The sequence below is a fragment of the Malus domestica genome, chromosome 12 (assembly GCF_042453785.1).
Source record: "Malus domestica chromosome 12, GDT2T_hap1".
Lineage (NCBI taxonomy): Eukaryota > Viridiplantae > Streptophyta > Magnoliopsida > Rosales > Rosaceae > Malus > Malus domestica.
Genome location: NC_091672.1, coordinates 8339767 through 8363333, shown reverse-complemented (window position 1 = coordinate 8363333; position 23567 = coordinate 8339767). Strand labels below are relative to the sequence as shown.

Genomic DNA, 23567 nt, shown 5'->3' with positions numbered 1-23567 from the left:
TAATGTTCAACCATAATATTAAATCAACACTCAAGTAACAATCCAATCATCAACAAACACATAATTTGGTTTAAATAATATTATATGCTTAATGAGAATAAAAGAAAACACTTCTGATGAGTGTAACGAGGAAAGGTTGCGAGAGAAATCCCAATTCTACTAAAATATATAAACACAATTTCCAGCATATTTGTCATTAGCACATAATATCTGAATGAAACGGATATAAGGCATTTCAAATACTTAAACTGCAAAAGAATTCTTGGTCTAAACTTTTAGAGTCCTTCTGCGATGCAGAGAAAACTTGATTTTATGCGATTAATGAAGGCTCTCGACTTTTCGATCTTTTCAACTAGAATAATGAATTTTCAATCAATGTTTAACCACAACATTGAATGATACAAATACCAAAATTTTCAACTAAATTTGCAAACCAAATGATGTGTCATCAATAGAAAATAAGCACGTTAATCAAATTTAAGTAACAACCTAATCATCAACAAAAACATCATTTGGTTTAGATATATCATATGTTCAAAGAAAAAAAACACCTTCTAGTGAGCATAATAAGACAGGATGGTGAGAGAAATTCAACTTCTGATAAAATATATAATTGCAATTTCTAGCATATCTGCCATTAACGCATAAATCTGAATGAAATGAATGTAAGGGAGTTCAAACAACTGCAAAAGAACTCCAGGCCTAAACTTTAAGCTAGGTGCAGTTTATACTGCAAATTTATTATATATGACAAATCATTTAGGTAAATGTTTCACTTAGAGGCCTTCTGTGAAGCAGAGAAAGCTTGATTTTATGCTATTAATGAAGACCCCCAACTTCTCGATCTTTTCCAAGGTATTAAATATCGATGATATCAGAAATATTGGTAGTCCAAAAACACGGAAATTTCGATGGAAATATCGGGATATTATCGATATCGATAAAAATTGAATAAAAACCACGGAAATTGTAAGAAAAACTTGGAAATTTTTATTGAAACTTTGTAGGATGTTTATTTAGTCAATTATCTATTAGTTTATCACAAAAAATTGGAAGGAAATGCATTGCATGATAGATATAACTGATTTAAGTTAATTATATAGCGAGCTGGCAAACATTGTGAGTGTAGAAAATATGTAGTAATTAATGAAATAAGTTTAAACACACCATAATCATTTATATATAATGAATTAGTACAATATTTTACACTTTATACATTGCATGGTAAGATACATGAGTGACTTAGCAAGGTCTAAAATATCGATGATATCGGAAATATCGGTAGTCCAAAAAAATATTGGTAATCCAAAAACACGGAAATTTCGATGGAAATATCGGGATATTATGGATATTTTAGACCATGATCTTTTCAACCACAACATTGAATATTAATGTTCTACAACAACATTGAATTTTCAATCATTGTTCAACCACAACATTGAATGCTAAGGAGACCAAAATTTTCAACGAAATTTGTAAACTAAGTGATGTGTCACCAGTTGGAAGTAAACATGTTAATCAACACTTAAGTAACAATCCAATCCTCAACAAACACATCATTTGGGTTAAATAATATCATATGTTCAAAGGAAGAAAAAAAAACACTTTTGATGAGCATCACAAGAGAGGATACTGAGAGAAATTCAACTTTTGATAAAATATATAATTGCAAGTTCCAGCATATCTACTGTTAGCGCATAAAATTGGAATGAAAGGGATATAAGATAGTTCATACATTTAAACTCCAAATGCTCTACAGGTCTAAACTTTAAGGTAGGTGCAGTTTACACCGTAAATTCATTGTACATGAAAAATCGTTTAGATAAACGTTTCACTTAGGGGCCTTTTGTGAAGTAGAGAAAGCTTGATATTATGTGATTAATAAAGGTCCCCAACTTCTCGATCTTTTCAATAACAATATTGAAATTTCAGTCAATGTTCAACCACAACACTAAATGCCAAAGAGACCAAATTTTTCAACCAATTTTCACACCAAATGATGTGTCACTAATAAGAAATAAATACGTTAATCAACACTTAAGTAGCAATCCAATCATTAACAAACACATCATTTGGATTAAATAGTATCATATGTTCAAAGGAAAAAAAACCACTTTTGGTGAGCATCACGAGGAAGGACGGTGAGAGAAATCGAACTTCTGATAAATGTATAGTTACAATTTCTAGCATATTTGTCGTTAATACATAAAATCTGAATGAAAGGGATATAAAGCAGTTCAAACACTCCCAACTTTTCTATCTTTTAAACCACAACATTGAACTTTCAATCAATGTTCAACTACAACATTGAATGCTCGGGAGACCAAATTTTTTAACTAAATTTGTAAACTAAATAATGTGTGACCAATAGGAAATAAGTATGTTAATCAACACTTAAGTAATAATTCAATCATCAATAACCACATCATTTGTTTTAGATAATATCATATGTTCAACAAAAAAAAAAACACTTGTGGTGAGCATCACGAGGAATGATGGTGAGAGAAATCCAAATTCTAATAAAATATATAATTGCAATCCAATATATCTGCCATTAACGCATAAAATCTAAATGAAAGGGATATAAGGCAGTTCAAACACTTAAACTGCAAAAGAACTCCATGTCTAAACTTGCAAACCAAATGATGTTTTACTAATAAGAAATAAACATGTTAATCAATACCTAAGTAATAAGGCAATCATCTACAACCACATCATTTGGTTTAGATAATATCATATGTTCAATGAATAAAAAATACTTATGGTGAGCACCAAGAGAAAGGATGACGATAGAAATCCAACTTCTACTAAAATATATTATTGCAATTTCCAGCATATATGTCATTAACACATAAAATCTGAATGAAACGAATATAAGGCAATTCAAACACTTAAAATGTAAAAGAATTCTTGGTCTAAACTTTAAGCTAGGTGCATTTAGACCAAAAATTTATTGTCTCTGAAATATCATTTAGATAAACGTTTTTTTAGGGGCATTATGCAAAGTAGATAAAACTTAATTTTATTCGATTAATAAAGGTTCTCGATCTTTTCAACTACAATATTAAATTTTCAAACAATGTTCAACCACAACATTGAATTTTCAATCAATGTTTAACCACAACATTGAACGCTACGGAGACCAAATTTTTCAAACAAATTTGCAAACTAAATGATGTGTTACCAATAGGAAATAAGCACGTTAATCAAACTTAAGTAACAATCCAATCTTCAACAAACACATCATTTGGTTTGGATAATTTAATATGTTCCAAGGAAAAAAAAAACATTTCTGGTGAACATCACGAGGGAGGATGGTGAGAGAAATCCAACTTCTTTTAAAATATATAATTGCAATGGGTGTAAGGTAGTTCAAACTTCAAACACTAAATTGCAAAAGAACTCTAGGTCTAAACTTTAAGTTAGATGTAGTTTATACCGCAAACTTATCGTATCTAAAAAATCATTTAAGTAAACGTTTCACTTATGGGCCTTCTGTGAAACAGAGAAAACTTGATTTTATTCGATTAATGAAGGCCCCCAACTTCTCGATTTTTTCAATCACAACATTGAATTTTCAATCAATATTCATTTATCAATAAACACATCATTTTGTTTAGACAATATCATATGTTTAAAGGAAAAAGTCACTTACTACGGTCTAGTGGTATTTCTCTTCACTTGTAAGTGAAAGGTTTTAGGTTCGATTCTCGAATTTGAACCACATTATTGCTAGTTCATTGTGAGGTTTAGTCCAATCTCACACCCCCTTAGTGTAGATAATATCACTTGTTCAAAAAGAAAAAGGAAAAAAAAAACACTTTTGGTGAGTATCACGAGAGAGGATGGTGAGGTAAATTCAACACTTTTGGTGAGTATCACGAGAGAGGATGGTGAGGTAAATTCAACTTCTAATTAAATATATAATTACAATTTCTAACATATATGCCGTTAACGGATAAAATTGGAATGAAAGGGATATAAACAGTTCAAACACTTACCCAGCTATCAGCCATCACATCTAAAGTCCCGTGGGTGTATAGAAAATGGGTGAGCCCCCAACATTTGGGTCAGCCAAATGAAAACCAAAATATGGGTTTTCATTTGGGTCAAAACTCAATTATTTTGGGTTTAGGTTTGTTGTTTGGTGACAACTTTTTGGATTTAAATCCCCAAAGGAGTAGGATTCTCTCCCATTTCCCCCTCCTATTTGAACGGTTACGGTTAAGTTACGTCAACATATTAAATTAATTTTGTATAGAAAGATAAAGACAAAATAAAAATGTGAGAGGAGGGGAAGGAAGGGGCTGGAAAAATGAGGGGAGAGAATCCTAGTCCAAATCAAAATGGTGACCTAAACTCGGGAGCAAATGGTGACACCCATTAAGAGAATGAGTGAAAGAGATATCTTTTATTATTTTATTTTTTACTTTTTATTCGACTTAATCGAATCAATAATCTTAGGTTATTCAGAATATAGCTCATGTGGTAAAAACAAAAAAAAACAAGATTTAAACGCCTATGATAAAGTTTGTGAGCTAAAAAGATAAATTTAGCCACATTTATGAGCCTCACGTACTAACAATTGACGAAAAAAAAATTTATTTTAGCCTTACATGTGTGGCTCACGTTCAAACAATTAATGAAGATATTGAAGATAAGCATCAACGCTCATAGTGCCTTGGAGAGATCAAGGTGTTGGAAGCGGAGATTAGCTTCAGTAGCAGCAGAACTTTGAGCAAAGTGTTGCTGAAGACAATCTCATACATCGTTCGTGGTGTCATAGCCGATGGTGAGAGGAAGGAGTGGTTCAGAGATGGCAATGGTGATGTAGCTAATGACCAATTTGATCATGTTGAACCCAAGGCTGACGGGCGGGGTTGGAAGTTTTGGGAAGGGATGTGATATCCACACACCCTTTTAATTTTTGACCGTCGGATCAGATGAAATGAAGAAGATCAAAGAACAGAAATTAACAAGGGGTGTGAGAGAAGTAAAAAGGGTGTGTGTGGATAGCACACCCCTTTGGGAATAGGCTCATTTTCTTTGGCCTTGTGAAAAAATTGTATTTTTTATTAGACGTGAGAAATCTATACAAATTATACCATATAAAATATGAATAAAATTAATATAAGACGACGTGTTCACTCATGTATATATTAATTAAAGGTATATTAGATGGATGGCAAATTTTGACTAGGAAAATTTGAGACAACCACCTTGACAATAGTGGTATACCATTCTATTATATTCGATGTCAAACCATCAGTTGTTTTTGTTAAATTCTTTGTCCTATTGCAGTTTATAGAAAATACGGAAAAAAAAAAAATTTACTATCTCAACATAGTTTAGGATTTTCGATTTACTTTACTTTTTTTCTTTTATTTTTTTTGTTGAAATTTTGAATATTATTAAAGACGAATCGAAAGGTTTACATCAGACGCCAAAGTATTAAACAACCATTCTGGTTCAAAATCACTCCATGAATGAACACCCCCCCCCCCCACACGTGACATAAGGGTGCGTTTGGTACGTGGGACGGGACGGGACAGAACGGGACGAGGCGTTCCATCCTGCGTTTGGTGCGCCAAAAATTGGTGGAACGGGCTGTTCCACGGGACAGATTTTGGGTGTTTTTGCGTCCCGCCTCCCCCTGGAACGGGTTTGTTCCACGTCTGTGGAACACAATGTTTTACCATTTTAAGACAAATATACCCCATGTCTTTTTCAAAAATTACACCTTCGTTCCGTCCCGTCCCGTCCTGTTCCGTCCCGTCCCATCCTATCCCGTTCTGTCCCGTCTGCGTACCAAACGCACCCTAAGATACCACAAGACGCGCAGCCTCATTACAGGCACAAGGAGCATAAAGAAACTCAACAGCACATAATTGTTGTTTAAGCAGAACAATATCTCATAAAATACCATCCAAAACTGCCTCTGGCCGCAAACTCCCACGAATCATGTCAACAAGAACCTGAGAATCGGTTTCCAGCTGCATCGACTCAAAGCCACCTTCCACACACCACAACAAAACCAACCTCACTGCTTCCTCTTCCGCCATAACACTCAAAACACACATGATATTGCCCACACCTCCAGCCCCTTTAAAAATACTCGCAAAGTCCCTTGCAACCCATCCAAAACCACCCCTACCAGTACGGCTACACCATGCTCCATCACAAGTAACTTTTATTGTTCCGAAAGGTGGCTTTAACCACCCTTGGAGACTTGTCCGTCTCCCTTGCTACCCATGGGATGATTGTTGCACCGGTTGCCCATCACACATCGCCATCTATGCCCAATGTTGCTGTAATAATTGTAGAGCAACAAGAGGCTCAACCGCAGTCTTATCAAACACCAAACTATTGCGATACTTCCAGATCCTCCACAAATCACAAACTACCCATCACTAAAGGTCATTAGTCTCCCCCTCCTCGCCATATTTTACACATAACCACTTCCAACATGCCAAGAAATCCTCGCCCACCACCAAGGTAACATCTAATTGAAGTGGGGACCCAAACCAAAAAACCCGAGCAAAAGGGCACCAAAAGAATATATGTACCTGTGTTTCCTCTTCACCTTTGCATAGCCGACAACTAGTCTCCAGACGAATCCCCCTACGCTGCAGATTTGTACGCACAACAAGGATGTTTCAACACGCCTTCTAAACAAAATGACACAACTTAGGCTGGACCTTCAACCTCCATATATCTTACCATACCATATCCATACTTTCAGCCGTACTAGCTTGACCCACTCCTTTCCTTCCAAGCTCCCCATTCCAACTCATTTCTTGAGCCACCATATACCCAGTTTTCACTGAATGAATCCCATGTCGAGTGTAATGCCACATCATACGATCCGAACATCCAAACTGACTAAGCGGTATGCTTAAGATAGTACGGGCTTCCTCCTCATTAAGGCACAGTTCAATAATCTCACGCTTCCATTTGCCCCCATGAGCCATCAAATTAGCAACCATACCAAGCATCTCCACATGTTGTGAAATAGGTTGAAACGTTCGCGGTATAGGCAACCAAGGATTCTTTGTAATCTGAACACACCTTTCCATCACCAACCCGCCATCATAACCCAACCTTCAATATTTTCCTTCCTTGCAATATGCCCTTCCAACACCAGGAAGTACTCCTGCCCACTGGTGCGTCTATAAATGTCGAAGAAAGGTAATATTTCACATGAAGGACTTTAGCCAACAATAAGTTCAAATTACAGAAGAGACGCCACCCCACCTTAGCCAACAAAGCTAAATTAAAATCAATAATCTCTTTAAAGCCGAGCTCTCCAGAAGCCTTTGTTTTTGCAACTTTATTCCAAGCAACCCAATGAATGCCCTTCTTTGTCTTCTGATCCCGCCACCAAAACCGAGCTATAACTTGTTCGATCTCCTTAGCCAATTGGATTGGCAATTGGAAACATGAAATAGTATAAATAGGAAAGGCAGCTGCGACACTTTTAATCAAAACCTCCTTTCCTGCAACCGACCAAAATTGCTCCGCCCACCTATTAATCCTCTCATCCAATCTATTCTGTACTTCTTCGAACACCTTTCTCTTCGAGGCCCTAAAATCCGATTGAATACCCAAATACTTCCCAAATCCCTCTTGATGTCCGATCCCCAAGACCTGGGATAAATGAGCCTTCAACCCCTTTTAAACACCCCACACTAAAATGCACCGAGCTTTTATCCAAATTAATAAATTGACCAGACCTTTCCGCATACCGCTGGAGCAGAGGCCTAACATTTTGAGCCTCACTCTCCAAAGCACGACAAAATAAAACTGAATCATCCATAAAAAAGACATGGGAAATAGGCTTAGCAGAAGCAGTAACAAACATACCCCGAATGCACCCAACCCTCTCTTCATTATGGATTAATGATGAAAAACCGTCCGCACAAATAAGGAAGAGGAAAGGTGATAACGGGTCCCCTTGCCTTATTCCCCTACTGGGCATGATATAATTCGTTGTCTCACCATTAATCACAACATTGTAGGATACCGTTTGCACACACTCCATCACCCAGTGACAAAATATCGGCGAAACCCAAGTTATGCATCATAGCATTCAAGAAAGACCATTCAACCCGATCATAAGCTTTTGCCATATCCAATTTCATTGCCATAAAATTAACCCCATCCTCATTCCCATGTTGCATAGAATGTAGGAGTTCATGCACCACTAAAATATTATCAAAAATTTGCCTTCCCGCCACAAAAACCGATTGATTCTGACTAATCACTTTGGGAAGAACTCTCTTCAATCTATTCGTGAGAACTTTAGAAATAATTTTATAGACCACATTACAAAGCGAAATCGGTCGAAATTGGGACATTTTCATGGGATTATCCACTTTAGGAATAAGCACAATATTAGTATGGTTCAACTCTTTTAACATTTTTTTCGAACAAAAAAAAGATTTTACCATACCAATAACCACACCTCGTACCATCTCCCAATGATGATGGAAAAATCCCGCATTAAATCCATCCGGACCCGGTGACTTCGTTGGATCCATCTGAAAGATAGCAGTTTCAATCTCCACATCAGTCGCTGTGGCAGTCAACAAATTATTATCCATATCCCCTACTCTATACGGCACACATTGCAATATCTCCAAGAAATTAGTAGGCGGATCCGTAGAGAACAAGGATGTAGGGTGCATAAAATTTCATGGCCGGCCCTGTTAGCCATGTCTTTAACGGCCCACGTGCTTTTATTCAAGTGTTAGGCATAAATGAACTCACACGTGTACCATGTGTTGAGCCGGACAAATAGCCATGTGTTTAACGCAACAGCCCACGTGTTAAATGACCCCACACATGAACCATGTATCGAGTCCAACGGTTCACGTGCCCTTACGTTACCCATTGTGTTAGATATTAGGCTTAAATGAATCCACACGTAAAGGGATTTGTTAGGACTACAAATATGAAATACCACATGGAATTAAAGAACCTTACACGTCTGAAGTGATTCGGAGAATGATGAATTGATTTCTGAAACCTCGAGTGCAAAGATGAATGCTTATCCAACTGCAAGCTGCTTGCAATCGATTGATCTTAAGAAAATAGAAAAGGAAAGGCGATGAAAAATAGATAAGATAGGCACTTTTGTTACAGAGAAAACCAGAACACTACAACATTGGCCACTCTTTCTTGCAACATAACTAATGAAACTGGAATACTACAACATTATTGGCTGCTTTAGTTATTTCCTAGGCATTTGAGTCTCTCCCTCCATCTTGCTAACCAGATACTTCATACCTTCAGAAGCAAGACAATGTCCTAATACCTAAACTCTTCATATCAGATCAGGCTAGTTACATTTGAATCTCTACTGACCATCTGTACATCTCTTTTTCTGGGACCGGGATGGCAATCGTCATTAATCCAGATGCAGAGTCATATTCGAAGTCGGTCTCAGCATTGTCAACAGTGCACTTCAGCGGACGCTGGGAAGAGTAAGCTCCAAACCTTCCACATCCTCGGATTTTGAGACCAATTGTCGCAGTGGGAGATTGGTTCTTATCAGAAGCCAGATGGATGTCAACCTGCTCCACAGCAGCGCTTGAATTGAACATGTCAAGTAAGCCTATTGGTGCAAAGGAGACGTCGGATGTAATTTTCTTTTCTGCAACATAGAAAACCATATCAATTAGTAAATCATTTGCAATAATTAAACTTCAGTCGGATAGATGTCAGTGATAGCAAGACCAACCTTGAGAGGACAGAAATGGAAAACCTCATATTCAAGAACTTTGAGCGTCACAGGCATTGAAGCACCTTTTGGCAACCGAAGAACCTCTCCTGACAGTCAATAATGGTTCACATCGTTAGAAAGCTGAAGACCGGAAATACTATGAGAATAATGTTAAAATTCGTGACAGCTAGGTAAAGTGTTCTGTCGAACTCGCTTATGTCAGGCAGTAGTGGTACCTGACTTATGAGCATAAACAACTGTTTCTCCATTCCAATCAGCTCCAGCAACTTGAGCAATGGCATCAACATCAGTGGCACAAACAGAACCGCTGAGGGTACCCGGAGAGTTATCATGAATGCGTGTCTTCTTTTCAAGCTTGCACCAGCCGGCACCTTGACAGTTAAACACACCAATCACACCAGAGCAATTGTTGACATTCCATATTTTGAGCAAGCTGCAAAGAGATTTATTCACATAAGCTTTACTCAGAGGTCTAAATTTTGATAACCACATAACTTGGGAAATTTAGAGAGGAAACAGAACGAACCTGGTCCTGTCTCTTGCTGGATCAGCAAAGAGACAATCACGGGTAGGCCTGCCAGGTAACTTGGCACGGAGGACAGATCCATTAGGGAGGACCAGCTTCCTCAGAAGGTCAAAATTGTGATTGCCTGGTTTGTCACTGTTTAGAGAAATACCAAATTATGCATTAGAACTCCTACTTTCCTGAAGTGACAAATAAAATAAATTTGTTTAGTGCATACCTGACATAGATTGCACATCCGCCAACAGCACGAGCTGCACCGTGATACTCTGCCGCTGGATGTACACTCTGCAAAGTAAAGATTGTTTCATCAATGTCGTGATATACAAAATTAACTTTTATTCCAACTAAATGACACTGAATGTCAAACACAAAATGATTGCAGATAATCAGACAAATTGAATTGTAAATCTTCAGCAAACAGACATATTGACGTTTCATGCCTCCACCAAATAGAATAGACAATTATGCATCAGTAAACCATATTTTACAATTATATTTTCACTGTAAATTTAAAGAGCAATACATACAGACTATTTCAGGTAATTCGAGGAAATGGCTCTTCACTAGGTTTCCATACATCATCATCCATAAAAGGGAAAAAAAAATCAAACAGTACCAAGGCAAAAAGAACTAAAAAATTGAGATAGAAAATGCGTAATCGTTTTACTTACATGAAACATATCCCAGTCAGGGTGCACGAATTCCCCAAGGAAAAGAGTGTTATAAGCAACAGAAGATATACGAATCGTGTGTGAAGCAGGATCACTGGGGTATAAGTCATCAGAAGCTCTGACAACAGCAGTCTGCTTGGCACTGTAGAGCCCATCAGTGTTGTGACACATGCAAGCAATGCATCAGTTATCAGGAAAGTTTCGAGCAACTGAAGCCTCAAGTGCCTGGTGGTAGCTGTGGGTTAGAGAAACTCTACCACCATGACCAGCCCCTAGAGTCTCAATGATGTTCTGAACATCAACCTTAACTCCATCAACTCCACAAGAAGCCAAGTAGGAATGAAGTTCATTGTAGAAATTGAAAACTTTCTTCGGATGTACCAGACCGAGACCATGAACAGATAAGCTGTCCATAACTATGTCTGGTTGGTTGCCCTCTACACCAGGGCACGTCACTGGGTATGCCAAAGCAGTGTCATGGTGCTCCATGCCAGTAGCTGCTGGTTTCACTCCACCCCAGTAACCAGCTAGGGCATGCCATACATACACAGACCTGTGCCAGGAGAAAACATAAATTTGACTAAGAGTAAACAATACTACTTCCTACAAACCTCTTAAATAAAATAAAATAATAAAAAATCTAATATTGGTAAACCATTAGAGACGTCAAGCAGAGCACATAGTCTAACATATTAATAAATTCGACAAAAATGTATTGCTTGCTGTTGATATAGTTAAATTTTTATTCCAAAGTTACAAACTAAGCCCCATGAGCCCATTGAAACTTTATTCAGATCATTCACTCTTCACCATCACAGATAAAGGTAATTAATTTCATGTTATAATTCTAAAGATCGTAACAAATATGATTCTCCACGTCATCTCTACTACCACCTACCATTTTAAACAACAAAAAATAATGGATTCTTAGATCCTAGAATTACTTTACTATGCGTCTAAAGTAGAAAAAAGAAAGCTGGCAGTTTGAGAGTACTCGTTGCTAGCCCAAGAAAGTAACTAATCAACTAGGACTACTTACTTCACATTGTTATGTTGCTTGGCTACATCCACAACGTGTTTCAGGCCAGAGACTTGCTCACTGTTGTGGTCATTCTTTTGGAATTTTTCGTTCTCTTTGATTCCTGTCAACCTACTTGCAAACCTGAAATTAACATACTCGTATTAAATAACCAACTCCTTTATTTAGATATACCAATGTCTGGAACCAACAAAAAGAACGAATGATTTTATGTAAGAAGACGACAAAAGAAGATCCTAACGCATCCTATGCCAATCATGTACGCAGCACATGGAAAGAGAACCGTATGAAAAATAATAAAAGCGTAAGCAATTAACATTGAGAAATAAGACAGAGGCGCTACTGTGCTCCTTCTTGTACAACAACATTAGAATCCTTGTCTTTCTTTTCAATCTGTTGCCAACCGTCATCAATGATTAGGAACCGTGGAGGCATCCCTCCCTTCGATAAGCTGCAATCGTTCATTACAAAACAAGAAATAGTGATTTAATAAATCTGACGCTCGATTCAAGTTATAGTAAAGAGCAAGTTAAAGATGATATCATGTCTTATAACCTTTCAAGGCCATGCTCCACACCCTCAGATGTGACATCAGTGTAAAAGGTATCCCATGTACACCAGCCAAACCAATCGAGAAAAGAAGGCAACTACACGCAACAAAAAGATCGACAATTAGATTCATTCAAGAAACATTGTGATACGTCATCCAATTGCAGAACACCAATTACAGAAGAAAACAATACACTTGCTGGCCCTACCTTTTTCTTCTCACGATGAACATAAGTTTTCATGTGTTTTTTTCACTTCCCTGTTTAATGAAATTGAAAAACATGGAGTCAAGTACAAAAATTAAAAGCAAAGATATTATGCTAACCAAGACCAAACTATTTACCGTTTCTAGCATTAGCATAATCGTATTAGCAAACAAACTAGATATTTGATTGCAGATTTACAATGAAAACAAGAAAGTCATTAAAAATGAAAATTAAGGACTTACTTTACAGCTTGGGTGATGACTTCAAATGGATTGGTTCCAGCATGCATGTAAACGAGGCACTGGCCTTGATTGGTCTGAACAGCAGAATCTCCTACAAAATCAAACAAAAAAAGGTCGTACCCAGTGCACAAGGCTCCCGCTTTACGCAGGGTCTGGGAGAGGTGAATGTCGGCTAGCCTTACCCCCATTTTATGGAGAGGCTGCTCCCAATCCTACAAAATCAAACACACACAACAAAAAAGGAGTTGTTTTTGGTTCTTTCGGAATTCGACTTCTGTTTTTTTTTTTTCTTTCCACAAATGCTTTAAACACCAATTTATTTGATCCATTTGATTGGTATTCATTGCGGGTGGTTTCTCCAGCCCGAGTATTTGCAGTAATGACAGCTCCACTCCACCCCACATTTTCAGAATGTTCATCTCCTTCATAATTGGCAGCAGGAGGGTACTGATTAACGGGAAGACATGGCCTTAAATAATGGAATGACAGGCAGGGAAGGTGCATATAGCCTACACCAAATACTTGCTTTTTCATGGCCATAATCTACTCACCACTCTCGAGGCAAATCTCGACTTCGTTTCTCTCATTGCCTTGCAGAACAGAGCGGAACAGGCCCTCAAGTAGAGGCAGGAAGACGGTGTAGATAGTTGGAGAAGAATCCTCTTCTTCATCTCCTTCACCACCACCTTTGCTCTCGACAAGCATGAATTGGGTCTCCAATGGTACATCCTTCCCAGATGTCCCCATCCTCTGAGTCATCCACCACAACTTGAATCGAAAACAGCACATGAAATGGAGACCCCTATCGATCATAACAACGATACTAATTACTACCATTTTCGAAAAAATTAACACTCAAAGCATATAACAAAAATCATTGCAAACTTACTCACTCTCCATGTACAGCTAAATTCACAATATCTAAACTTTAACATAGTAACATAAAGAATGAACTTACTCTAAAACCCCAATAGGGAAGATATGGAGGCTTTTGCTGTGGGAGACCGTGGCGCCAATGAAAGCACCGGCAACAAGCCCGACACCCTTTCCTGGTGTGAGTACGATGTTGTCTGGAACTCCAGTCAAAATGGTCCTTCCATGAACCACCAGGTTCCCATCATTGATCGAAATCGGCGGTGTCATCGTCATGGTTGATGACTGCCTGCCCAACTACTGTCTCACAACATAAAACACCATGCCATTGGCATACATACATGATCAGAACAACAAATTAACACATTTCACATTCAATGGGATAAAACAAAACAAAAATTCAAGTTTTATATTTATAATCATCAATCAGATAAAACATTTCAAATTTCATCTTTAGTGCAAAAGTCAAAAACACAATCTTTGGGAACAAAAAAGATACCATAAAAAATTAAGAACCCAGGTGAGTTGCATGTTCGTATTTCTGGTAAATGTAAAAATTTGAGGCAAAACTGATGCAGAAAACAAAAACCCAGAAGCGAAAAAGGGAAGGAATTGAGGGTTTTGAAGCAAACAAAGAGCTCAGGCAGCACACACCACCGCCATTAAAATCAACATATTAAGCTCAAACAGTTCCCTACTCACCGAATCTAGAGAGAGAAAGAGAGAGAGAAGCTCGGCAAAACCAAAATCCAACAAGGAAGTGCGCTTGAATGCAATGCACTAGGTGAGTTTGGAAATTGTACGCAAGAACGTGAACTTTCGCAGGGGGAAGTTGATGGGTTCGAAAGCATTTCGTGTCATGTTTTCGTATTCGTGTTGTTTTCGTGTCATATCCAATATCTTAACGGGTCATGTCGTGTAACACCCGTTAAAATAAACGGGTAAAATGACCCGATCCGAAATCAACCCGATAATATTAACAGGTAATATGACCCAACCCGTTACCCGTTAAGGAAAATATATTTTAAACCAATAAATAATCAAATGAAAAACATAATATTAAATAAATATATACATAACATATTGTCACATCCAAAACATAAAAACGCATTTTTCTTTTAAGTATATTTTCACTTACATAAAGTCTTTAATAGTTTTTTAATTAATGTAGAAGTGTAAAAAAATATAGAAAAAATATATAAACGCTCGTAATGACAAACTATACAACTTTCATGAAGAGCTTAACTTCGAAATTCGCCACTATAATCATATAAATCATAGATCAAATTTAACCGTTGATTGTTGTTTACATTTACGCTTCATTGTTCTCATCAAATTTTGTTTTTTTAGATTTTCTTTTTTGAAAACTTGATCTATTAGAGGATGCAGGAAGATGAACGGTTTGGATAGTTGATTTTATATTCAGAGTTTTAAGGTTAGTGAAAATATTGCTTGATGTTTATAAAGTTTCTACAAACTATATGACATCGACTTATATTTCAGTTAACCGTAAATATCGAAACGTGATACCAAAGATCTGAACCGTTCATCTTCTTACATATGCCAGATGATCATGTTTTAAAAAAAAAAAATTTAAAAATGAAATTCAATAAGAAGAATAAAGCGTAAATGACAATCGACGGTTAAATATAAATTGTATGTCTTCTTAGTTCTTGCCTATACAAATACTATATTAGTTTATTTTAATTTTGGACAACAACATGTTAAGTAAAATTTATTCTAGTAATAATAATAAGGAACTCTCATAATAAAAATAAATAATGACTAAAACTTATTTTTTAAACTTATGAAGAATAATAATACAAAACTATATATTTAATATAGAATATATTATATATATTAATATGGTTATTGTATTTTATAATAAATCTTTTAGTAATTATACTTTAAAATTATCAAAATAATTTTTTTCTTAACGGGTGGAAATGGGTTACCCACGTGTTATCCGCGTGTATACCTATTAAGAACCCGTTATTAACAGGTTCTTAACGGGTTATCCGATAATGACCCGATAAGTTATCGTGTTAACCCGAAACCTGTTATTTTCGTGTTATTTTCGTGTCGTGTCACCATATCGTGTCAGAAACTGCCGGGTCTAGTTCGAATACCAGTGACATCGTTATACTTCGAGCATCTTCTAGTCCTCGATCCTTCTGGATCATGCCACGTTGGGAATTTCACATTGGATTTTTCCCAATAAGTGTGATGTGTTCTCGTCATCTTAATGAATTTATGCAGCATTCTCTTTAATAAAATTATGTTGTCGATGATTGTGTTTGATAATAATTCTTAACCACACATTTAGGTGAAAATTAATCCAATTAATGGTGGTTAGAAAAAGTTAAAATGCCACAGTAAATTTTTTCGACCTCTAAAAAAGTAAACTGCCTTGTTTTTGAGTGGATCAGTTAGAAAAAATTGTTTGGTTTTCATGTTTCCATAACAAAGCCAAATCTAGCAGTTGAGTCATCATTGTTTTTATTTAGTGGATATTTCTATATAAATATATGTGGATTTATATGTGGTTCCATGTAAGAATTCCAACACCATGGGTGATAACTTACATATCCAAAATTAATGGTTTTGCTTTATTTTTTTGTTTAAGATTTTAATTTTACTTTCTTATTTTGGAGAACCTTTCTTTTGAGTGATTTGATGCCATTTCCGACGGTGGCAACTACTTCGCCATTGCGATAAGGAAAAGTTAATACATTTATCACTCATATGAACTTTTTGCCCACAAATATAGGGCCATCTCACTCAGTTCTCTTGGAACAATTAACAACATATAATACAGGGATAATGTGTCCAAAAAAATAAAATAATAATAATACAGGGATAATGCTTGTGTTCTCCTTATTAGTAAATGTATTTGTACCCTCATTTACGATTTATGAACATTACAATCTGAACATTATATTTGAAATTGTTCTACCGTTTTAATAAAAAGTAGCATCCGCGTGATAAACCATCAAATTGTTTTATATATAAAAATGACTAAAAGATTTCTAAAATGAATAATTTTTTGCATATATGATCTTTAAATAAAGGTAAAGAGAATGAATGATTCCAATTATAATGTTTGTACATTAAAAATATGTTAACTGTCAGTAGGAGGACAAGCAATTCACTCATGAAGGGAACACAAACATTATTGATAGGATTTTTACCGTCTATGCAAATAGGGGCAAAATCACATGAAATACTTGCAAGAATACAAGGATGTTGTAGTATAGATACTTATGCAAGGTCGTTCTCCTCAAGGAATATTTTAATAATTTATGTAAAAACAATTCCTAATTAACTACTTAGAATTAAAACTTGAGAAAAGAGATTTTGAAATTGGGTAATATTAAAAACGAATTTTAATTAAAAACTAATATGATAAAAGAAAAGAGTTTTAAATACCAATTTATAAAAGCACTAGGATTCCACCATCACCTAGCAATCCTATGAATTTCTACCAATTACTTATGATCTACACATGCCACTTGGAACGTTAGGTTTTCGTAATATATATTCTTCTTGTGATATTCAAGCAAGAATGTATATCTAACATGCAATCCATCTGTGATATTCAGATCAAATATGAACATGCAAGACTCATTAAGTTTTATAAAAACCTTATGTAAAACCATGCAACCCCTAAGAGTGTGATATTCGCCTTAAGTGAAATTACAATTATCAATTACAAGAAGAAATACCCAATCCTCCGGTGATATTTCGACCGAATTGCATCCAATTATTTATCTAAACATCCTAATGGTGGCCAGTCATCAAGACAATTAGATAGTTTAAAACAGTGATCAATAATTCAAAGCGTGCATGCAATCAATCATAAGCAATTAAATAAAAAATTACACATTCATGCTAAGGCTCAAAGCTTTGCCCTAGCAAATAAAAATTAGTTACGCATATTCATAATTGAAATCATAGAAAATATTATTAAGAAAATGATGAAAACACCTTAAAATAGAAAATCTCCAAGAACCCTAACAATTACTCTATGTCTCCAAAGTTGCATAAAAGAAAGTGTACTCAAGACTAAGAACGGCAAAGCAATATATCTTTGCTATGCCATCGCACAAACCCTAAAACAAAGTCTTTTATTCTAACTAGGAAACTAAATAATAATAAAATAAATTAGAAAATAAAGTCATAATTAAGCTAGGAGAATCTGCCAAGTACTTGTCCAGCCACGTGTTAGCCTCAGATATCCTCCAAATCCGGCCCATAATATCTTATTTTGAAGATTGGGACGTTTTGAACACATCTCCAGAAGGCCACAAATCCATCAGATGTCACATTGGACTCCAAAAATGCAATTCAAGCCCAAAACGTCACTTTTCCAGCAATGCGCATCACCCTTTTATTTTATTGTTAGAAAATCACTGCTAGGTAGAAAAATCTTATATTTTGATACGATCAAGCTAAGTGACTCACGAACGTCCTTCAACTAGAATAACTCCAAAATTCATCCGTTTGACCATGTTTTGCTCCAGAGAAAGTCGAAAGTCCTATTTTGGAAATACAATTTAAACTATCAAAATTCTTCCAAAATATTAACCAAAATATACTAAGAATAGGATTAAGGAAAACTAATGAAAATGACTTGAAAATTTTGAGTTTTAACAATAAGGACAAAATAAAGGGTAAAGTGAATAATACCAAGTTTGACTTTTTAGTGTAAAAATGTGGTTTTTCATTAAAGTGAACAGTACTGCGGACTTTTCGTTAAAACTCCCTTAAATATATAATATAAAATCTACTCATCAATTATAATGCAATATAGTGCTTTTAAATAAACTTGATTAGATTTGGAGCACCAAGTGTTGGAATTTTAATTGAGTATTTCAAAATACAACTCATAAGCCAAAGCTTCATTAGTGATGTTAATATCATTCTTAATGATTTCTTTAAAAACTCAATTTTAGTTTTGTTTGCAAACCAAAACCAATAACAAAACTAAAATGCTAAAGGGTTATAACTTTCATCTCACTTTCCTCTCCTCTCTTGATTTCTTGTACTGTCCCAAATGCTACTATAACTTTCATCTCTTATATACCAAATGAAAGAATCGAGTTGTTTGCTCAATCCAAGTATTGCGAGTGTATACTTACAAAGATCATAGGTTGTTGTATCGTGGAGGACATGACGCTATAACCTACTAGAACGAGACATAGTCTCTGAGAGATGAAATCTACTCTTAAGGGCAATGATTACACGCCTCAACCTAAAATCTTGCTCTCATCAAGAATCGACGGAGATTTCTACTCTACAAAAGATGATTATTTTATCTTATTTGATTTATTTTATTTAATAAATTGTGGTGATAAATTATGATATACTAATATTATTTTCATGTGATTTGTTAGCATCCATATCATCGAATTTTCCAATCATCTTTAGAGTAGATTTTAGTTGCTACTAAAATTACATCTACAACGGTTAAATTCAACAGTATAGGGTTGATTGAAACGCAGAAAGTGATAGACATGGACAGCAGTCAGGCTGATTGGGTCCAATTTGTTCCACATCCTATTACGTTTAAGCATACGATTATCGGTGAGACATTTCCTTTATAAAATTGTTTCTAATCGTCCATTGTGTGGGCAACGTTTGTGCTTGTTGCTTTTTGAGGAGGCTATTACTGTGAAACGGTAATTGTGGTAGTAAAATTTTACTGTCTTCAATTTTGACGAAATTGTACTTATAAAATAGTTAACAACTTTGATTAAATACCAAAATTTCACACGTTTACAAAGTGAGGACCAATCATGGGTGTACACATTATGCCACGTATGTACCAAGAATGAAGGGATGGACACTGGCCTGATCACAAAACCATCCACAAATAAGGTATCTGTAGACATTGAAATTTCGATGAAATAAGACCTAGTTTGGGAGTGAGGTGCTTAAAAAAAAAGCACCCATGAAAAAAAGCTGTGAGGGTTTTAGGTGTTTGGTAAACTGAAAAAAAAGGCTTATTTTGGAAGCTGCTGTGAGAATAAGCTGAAATCAAAGGAAAAAGTTGAAGCTGCTATTTGTAGCTTTGGAAAACTGGCTTTTTTTCAAAGCACTCGAAGCTACAGTGCTTCTTTAATGAAAAGATCCACTATTAGACTGCTTTTTTTTCCAAAAGCACTTTTACAAAAAAGTTTACCAAACACTCTGCTGATTTATTTCACAGCCGCTTATTCTCACAACAGTTTTTTTTCAAAGCACAGCAATACCAAACCAGCCCTAAATGTTGACCAATAATTAAAATTTCAATGCTCACATGTCACATAAATTTTACACGTAGCATGTGACTCAACGAAAAATCGAAAAGAGTCAGAAAAGTCATCAAACAGGACACGTGTTAACACCTGACATAAACGATTTATTTCATCTGAATATTATATTCAAAATTAGGCCTTGGAAAATTCTATAAATAGAAGCCATTTCATTCATTTCAAAGGACCAATTCACATACACATTTCTCTACTCCTAAATTGGAAGATAATTTCCCAAATCCTTGAAGCTTTGAAGTTCTAAAGCTTTCAAACATCCGACCTCCAAAATTTCCAAGAATCCCGAAGGATCAAGAAAGCTATTTTCGTTCTTCATAAAAATCCTTGGAGAAGCGTTCATCAAGATCAAGCCCCAAAGGTCCTTGAAGACCCGTCCATCCTCATTCATCAAGATCAAGCCCCGAAGGCTCTTGAAGACCCGTTTATCAAGATCAAGCCCCGAAGGCCTTGAAGATCCGTTCATCCTTATTCATCCCTAGATCAAGCACCGACGGCCCCTTGGATCAACAACACATCCACAAATCTATACCTTACGAAGATAGAATCAGATGATCAAATTGTAAAAGAGATTGTAACCCCAAAATTAATACAAAATATTATTTTGTACACGTGTTCTTACTTCATTCATCGCAGGAGATTTTCGTGTTTACAAATTTGGCATGCCCAGTGGGACCATCTCTACCTCTCATCTCTACCTTCAAATCCGTAAAAAGCACAAATTGCACTAAGGAAGCTTCAAGCTGTTCTCGCAACCAACACGAAGAACAAGAGCATCATCACCGCAAGTGGTGACATTGTGGGCATCACAACTCGAAGCAAGGCAAGAGCTCTTTCTGTCGTACCTTCCACCCCTGCATCAACTCTGCCAAAGGAACATGAACACCCGAGGCATGAGCCCGTGATCACCCTGGCCTCGCTAAGTGCACCAAAGGAAGACAGCCTGGGAAGGTACTCCGAGTGCTTGTTTTTCGATGCCGACTTGAACAGTAGCTCATCTATGCAAGTTATGACCATCGGGGCAACTTCAATCGAGGAGCAGTTGGCTCAAATGAATGAAACAATTGCAAAGCTCACAAAGACTGAGGAGGAGAAAGACTTGCAAAACGCCACACTCGTCAACCAATTGGAAGCGCAATATGACGTGAAAGTCGACCTAAAGGTTGATCCACTAAAAAGAGAAACCGACGAAGAAAATGAGCCTCTGGTGGAGAAAGTTGAAGAGAGGCTGGAGCCAAACCAAGCAACGGCGCTCATGAGATCTCTCTCTATCCAGCAGTTGCAGGAGATGATCGCCAACACCATCAAGGCGCAGTACGAATGGAGCTCACATACCTCCGTGTTGTACTCGAAGCCATATTCCAAGAAGATCGACGCCCTGAAGATACCGAGGGGTTACCAACCACCAACGTTCATGCAATTTGATGGAAAGGGAAACCCAAAGCAGCACGTCACCCATTTCATCGAAACTTGCAACAACGAGGGGATTGAAGGAGACTACCTCGCAAAGCAGTTTATTCGCTCTCTGAAGGAGAATGCGTTCGACGGGTACACAGATCTAGAGTCTTAGTCAATCAGCAGTTGAAAGCAATTGGAACGGGAGTTCTTGAACCACTTCTACAGCATCCGTCGTACTGTAAACATGCTAGAGCTAATAAGTACGAAGTAATGGAAAGATGAGCTAGTCGTAGACTACATCAACCGGTGGCGCACTCTAAGCCTTAACTATAAAGACAGACTCTTAGAGATCTCCTCAATCGAGATGTGAGTCCAAGGTATGCAATGGGGATTACACTACATCCTTCAAGGCATCAAACCACGAACCTTTGAAGAGTTAGCCACCCGCGCCCATGATATGGAGTTGCGTATCGCCCATCATGGAAAAAAAGAGCCAATCACCGACTTCAAGAAAGGTAAAGTGTTTGCTCCAAAGGTGGACAATCATGGGAAGAAGCCTGCCAAGGAAGCTTTTACCATCAACATTACCCCTACCAAGACCTCTTCCGTACTCGTCAAAATCTCCTCCAAGAACAAAGCAAATGAGATAAAAAAAGGTGAGGCTTTTCGCGCCCAAGATAGGTATAAAAACACATTGAGGGAACTAGAGCATAAGACACACCCTTTTCCGGACTCTGACATGGCCGCAATGCTAGACGACCTGTTGGAGAAAAAGGTAATTGAGCTGCTTGAATGCAAGCGTCCTAAAGAGATGAATCGCGTTGACGATCCTAAGTACTGCAAGTACCATCGTATCGTGAGTCATCATGTTGGCAAGTGCTTCATCCTCAAAGAACTTATCAAGAAGCTAGCATAACAAGGGCGAATTGAACTCGACCTAGAATACACGGCCTCAACACACACCACTACGATTGTGTTTGGATCCTTTGATCACGTGCCTCTTCAAGTAACGCATGACCATCCCTATCAATGCTCAAACCATATGGCACCTTCTGCATAACCATCACTGGGGGCAAGCAACCAAGATGCACCTACTAATGATGACGAAGGATGGACCTTGGTGATCACCAAAAAGACGAGGAAGCCATATAGATTACTCCACATTATTTTCTTAGTTTTTTACTCCCTTACTTTTTAAACATTTTCCTTGTACATACAATTTATATTTATTTAAATAAATTATTTTCTCTTCATTACATTTTTAATTGCAATATAATTTTATTATTTTATTACAAAATAAAAAAACAGAACAAAAATTAAATTTAAAAAATAATATTTTTTCTTTTTGCGAGACGAATGTCTTCATCTTGCAAAATTCTAGCGACTAACAAGATTTCGTCATGCAAAGTTTCTAGAGACGAATATTAGTCGTCCCACGTTTGTATCCTGGTATTTTGTTGGACGAACACATTCGTTCCTAAAAATATTGTGCGATGAAGGATAAATCGTCGCGCCATGTTCTTGCAACAAATGCTAATGTTCGTCGCGCAAAGTCTTTCTTCACAATCTTTGAGCGACGGATTCTACAAGACGAAGTTTCCATCGCGCAGACATTTGTTCGATGGAAATACACTTTGCACAACCAACTTTTGTTCGTCGCGCTAATAGTTAAACGTAGTAGTGAATATTCATACTTCAACAAAATCAACACGATAAAATCAATTGGTAGTATGGGCATGACCTTGATCATCAAACGTGGCAAAGCCCTTATGTCCTTTGGTGCCTTGATGGTGGTCCTTCCTTGTACATTAAGACTACTACACATATAATTGTGCATTTGATCGAAATACCTAGCTAGAGCGTGGGGGAGCTGGAGTTAAGAGTTTGCTACATATCAAAGGGTTTAGGGTCAGCGGTACTCCTACTTGAAACCCCCTTGCATCCCTTTCATTCATATTTTTGTGTTTAAATTAAGACCAAATTTCAATACATGTAAGCAAATTGATT

At 36.6% G+C, this 23567-nt stretch overlaps 1 protein-coding gene and 1 pseudogene across 1 annotated transcript; both read right to left on the bottom strand.

Annotated features, from left to right (window-relative positions):
• Window positions 1–7103: 7103 nt before the first annotated feature.
• Window positions 7104–8603, bottom strand: LOC139189801 (uncharacterized). Its single transcript, XM_070809030.1, has 5 exons — window positions 8453–8603; window positions 8024–8299; window positions 7766–7884; window positions 7255–7671; window positions 7104–7169 (listed from the first exon to the last, which is right to left on the bottom strand). The coding sequence occupies exons 1-5, from the start codon at window positions 8601–8603 to the stop codon at window positions 7104–7106; spliced, it is 1029 nt and encodes a 342-aa protein (XP_070665131.1).
• Window positions 8604–9206: 603 nt separating this feature from the next.
• Window positions 9207–14667, bottom strand: LOC103449772 (probable galactinol--sucrose galactosyltransferase 2; annotated as a pseudogene).
• Window positions 14668–23567: the final 8900 nt, after the last annotated feature.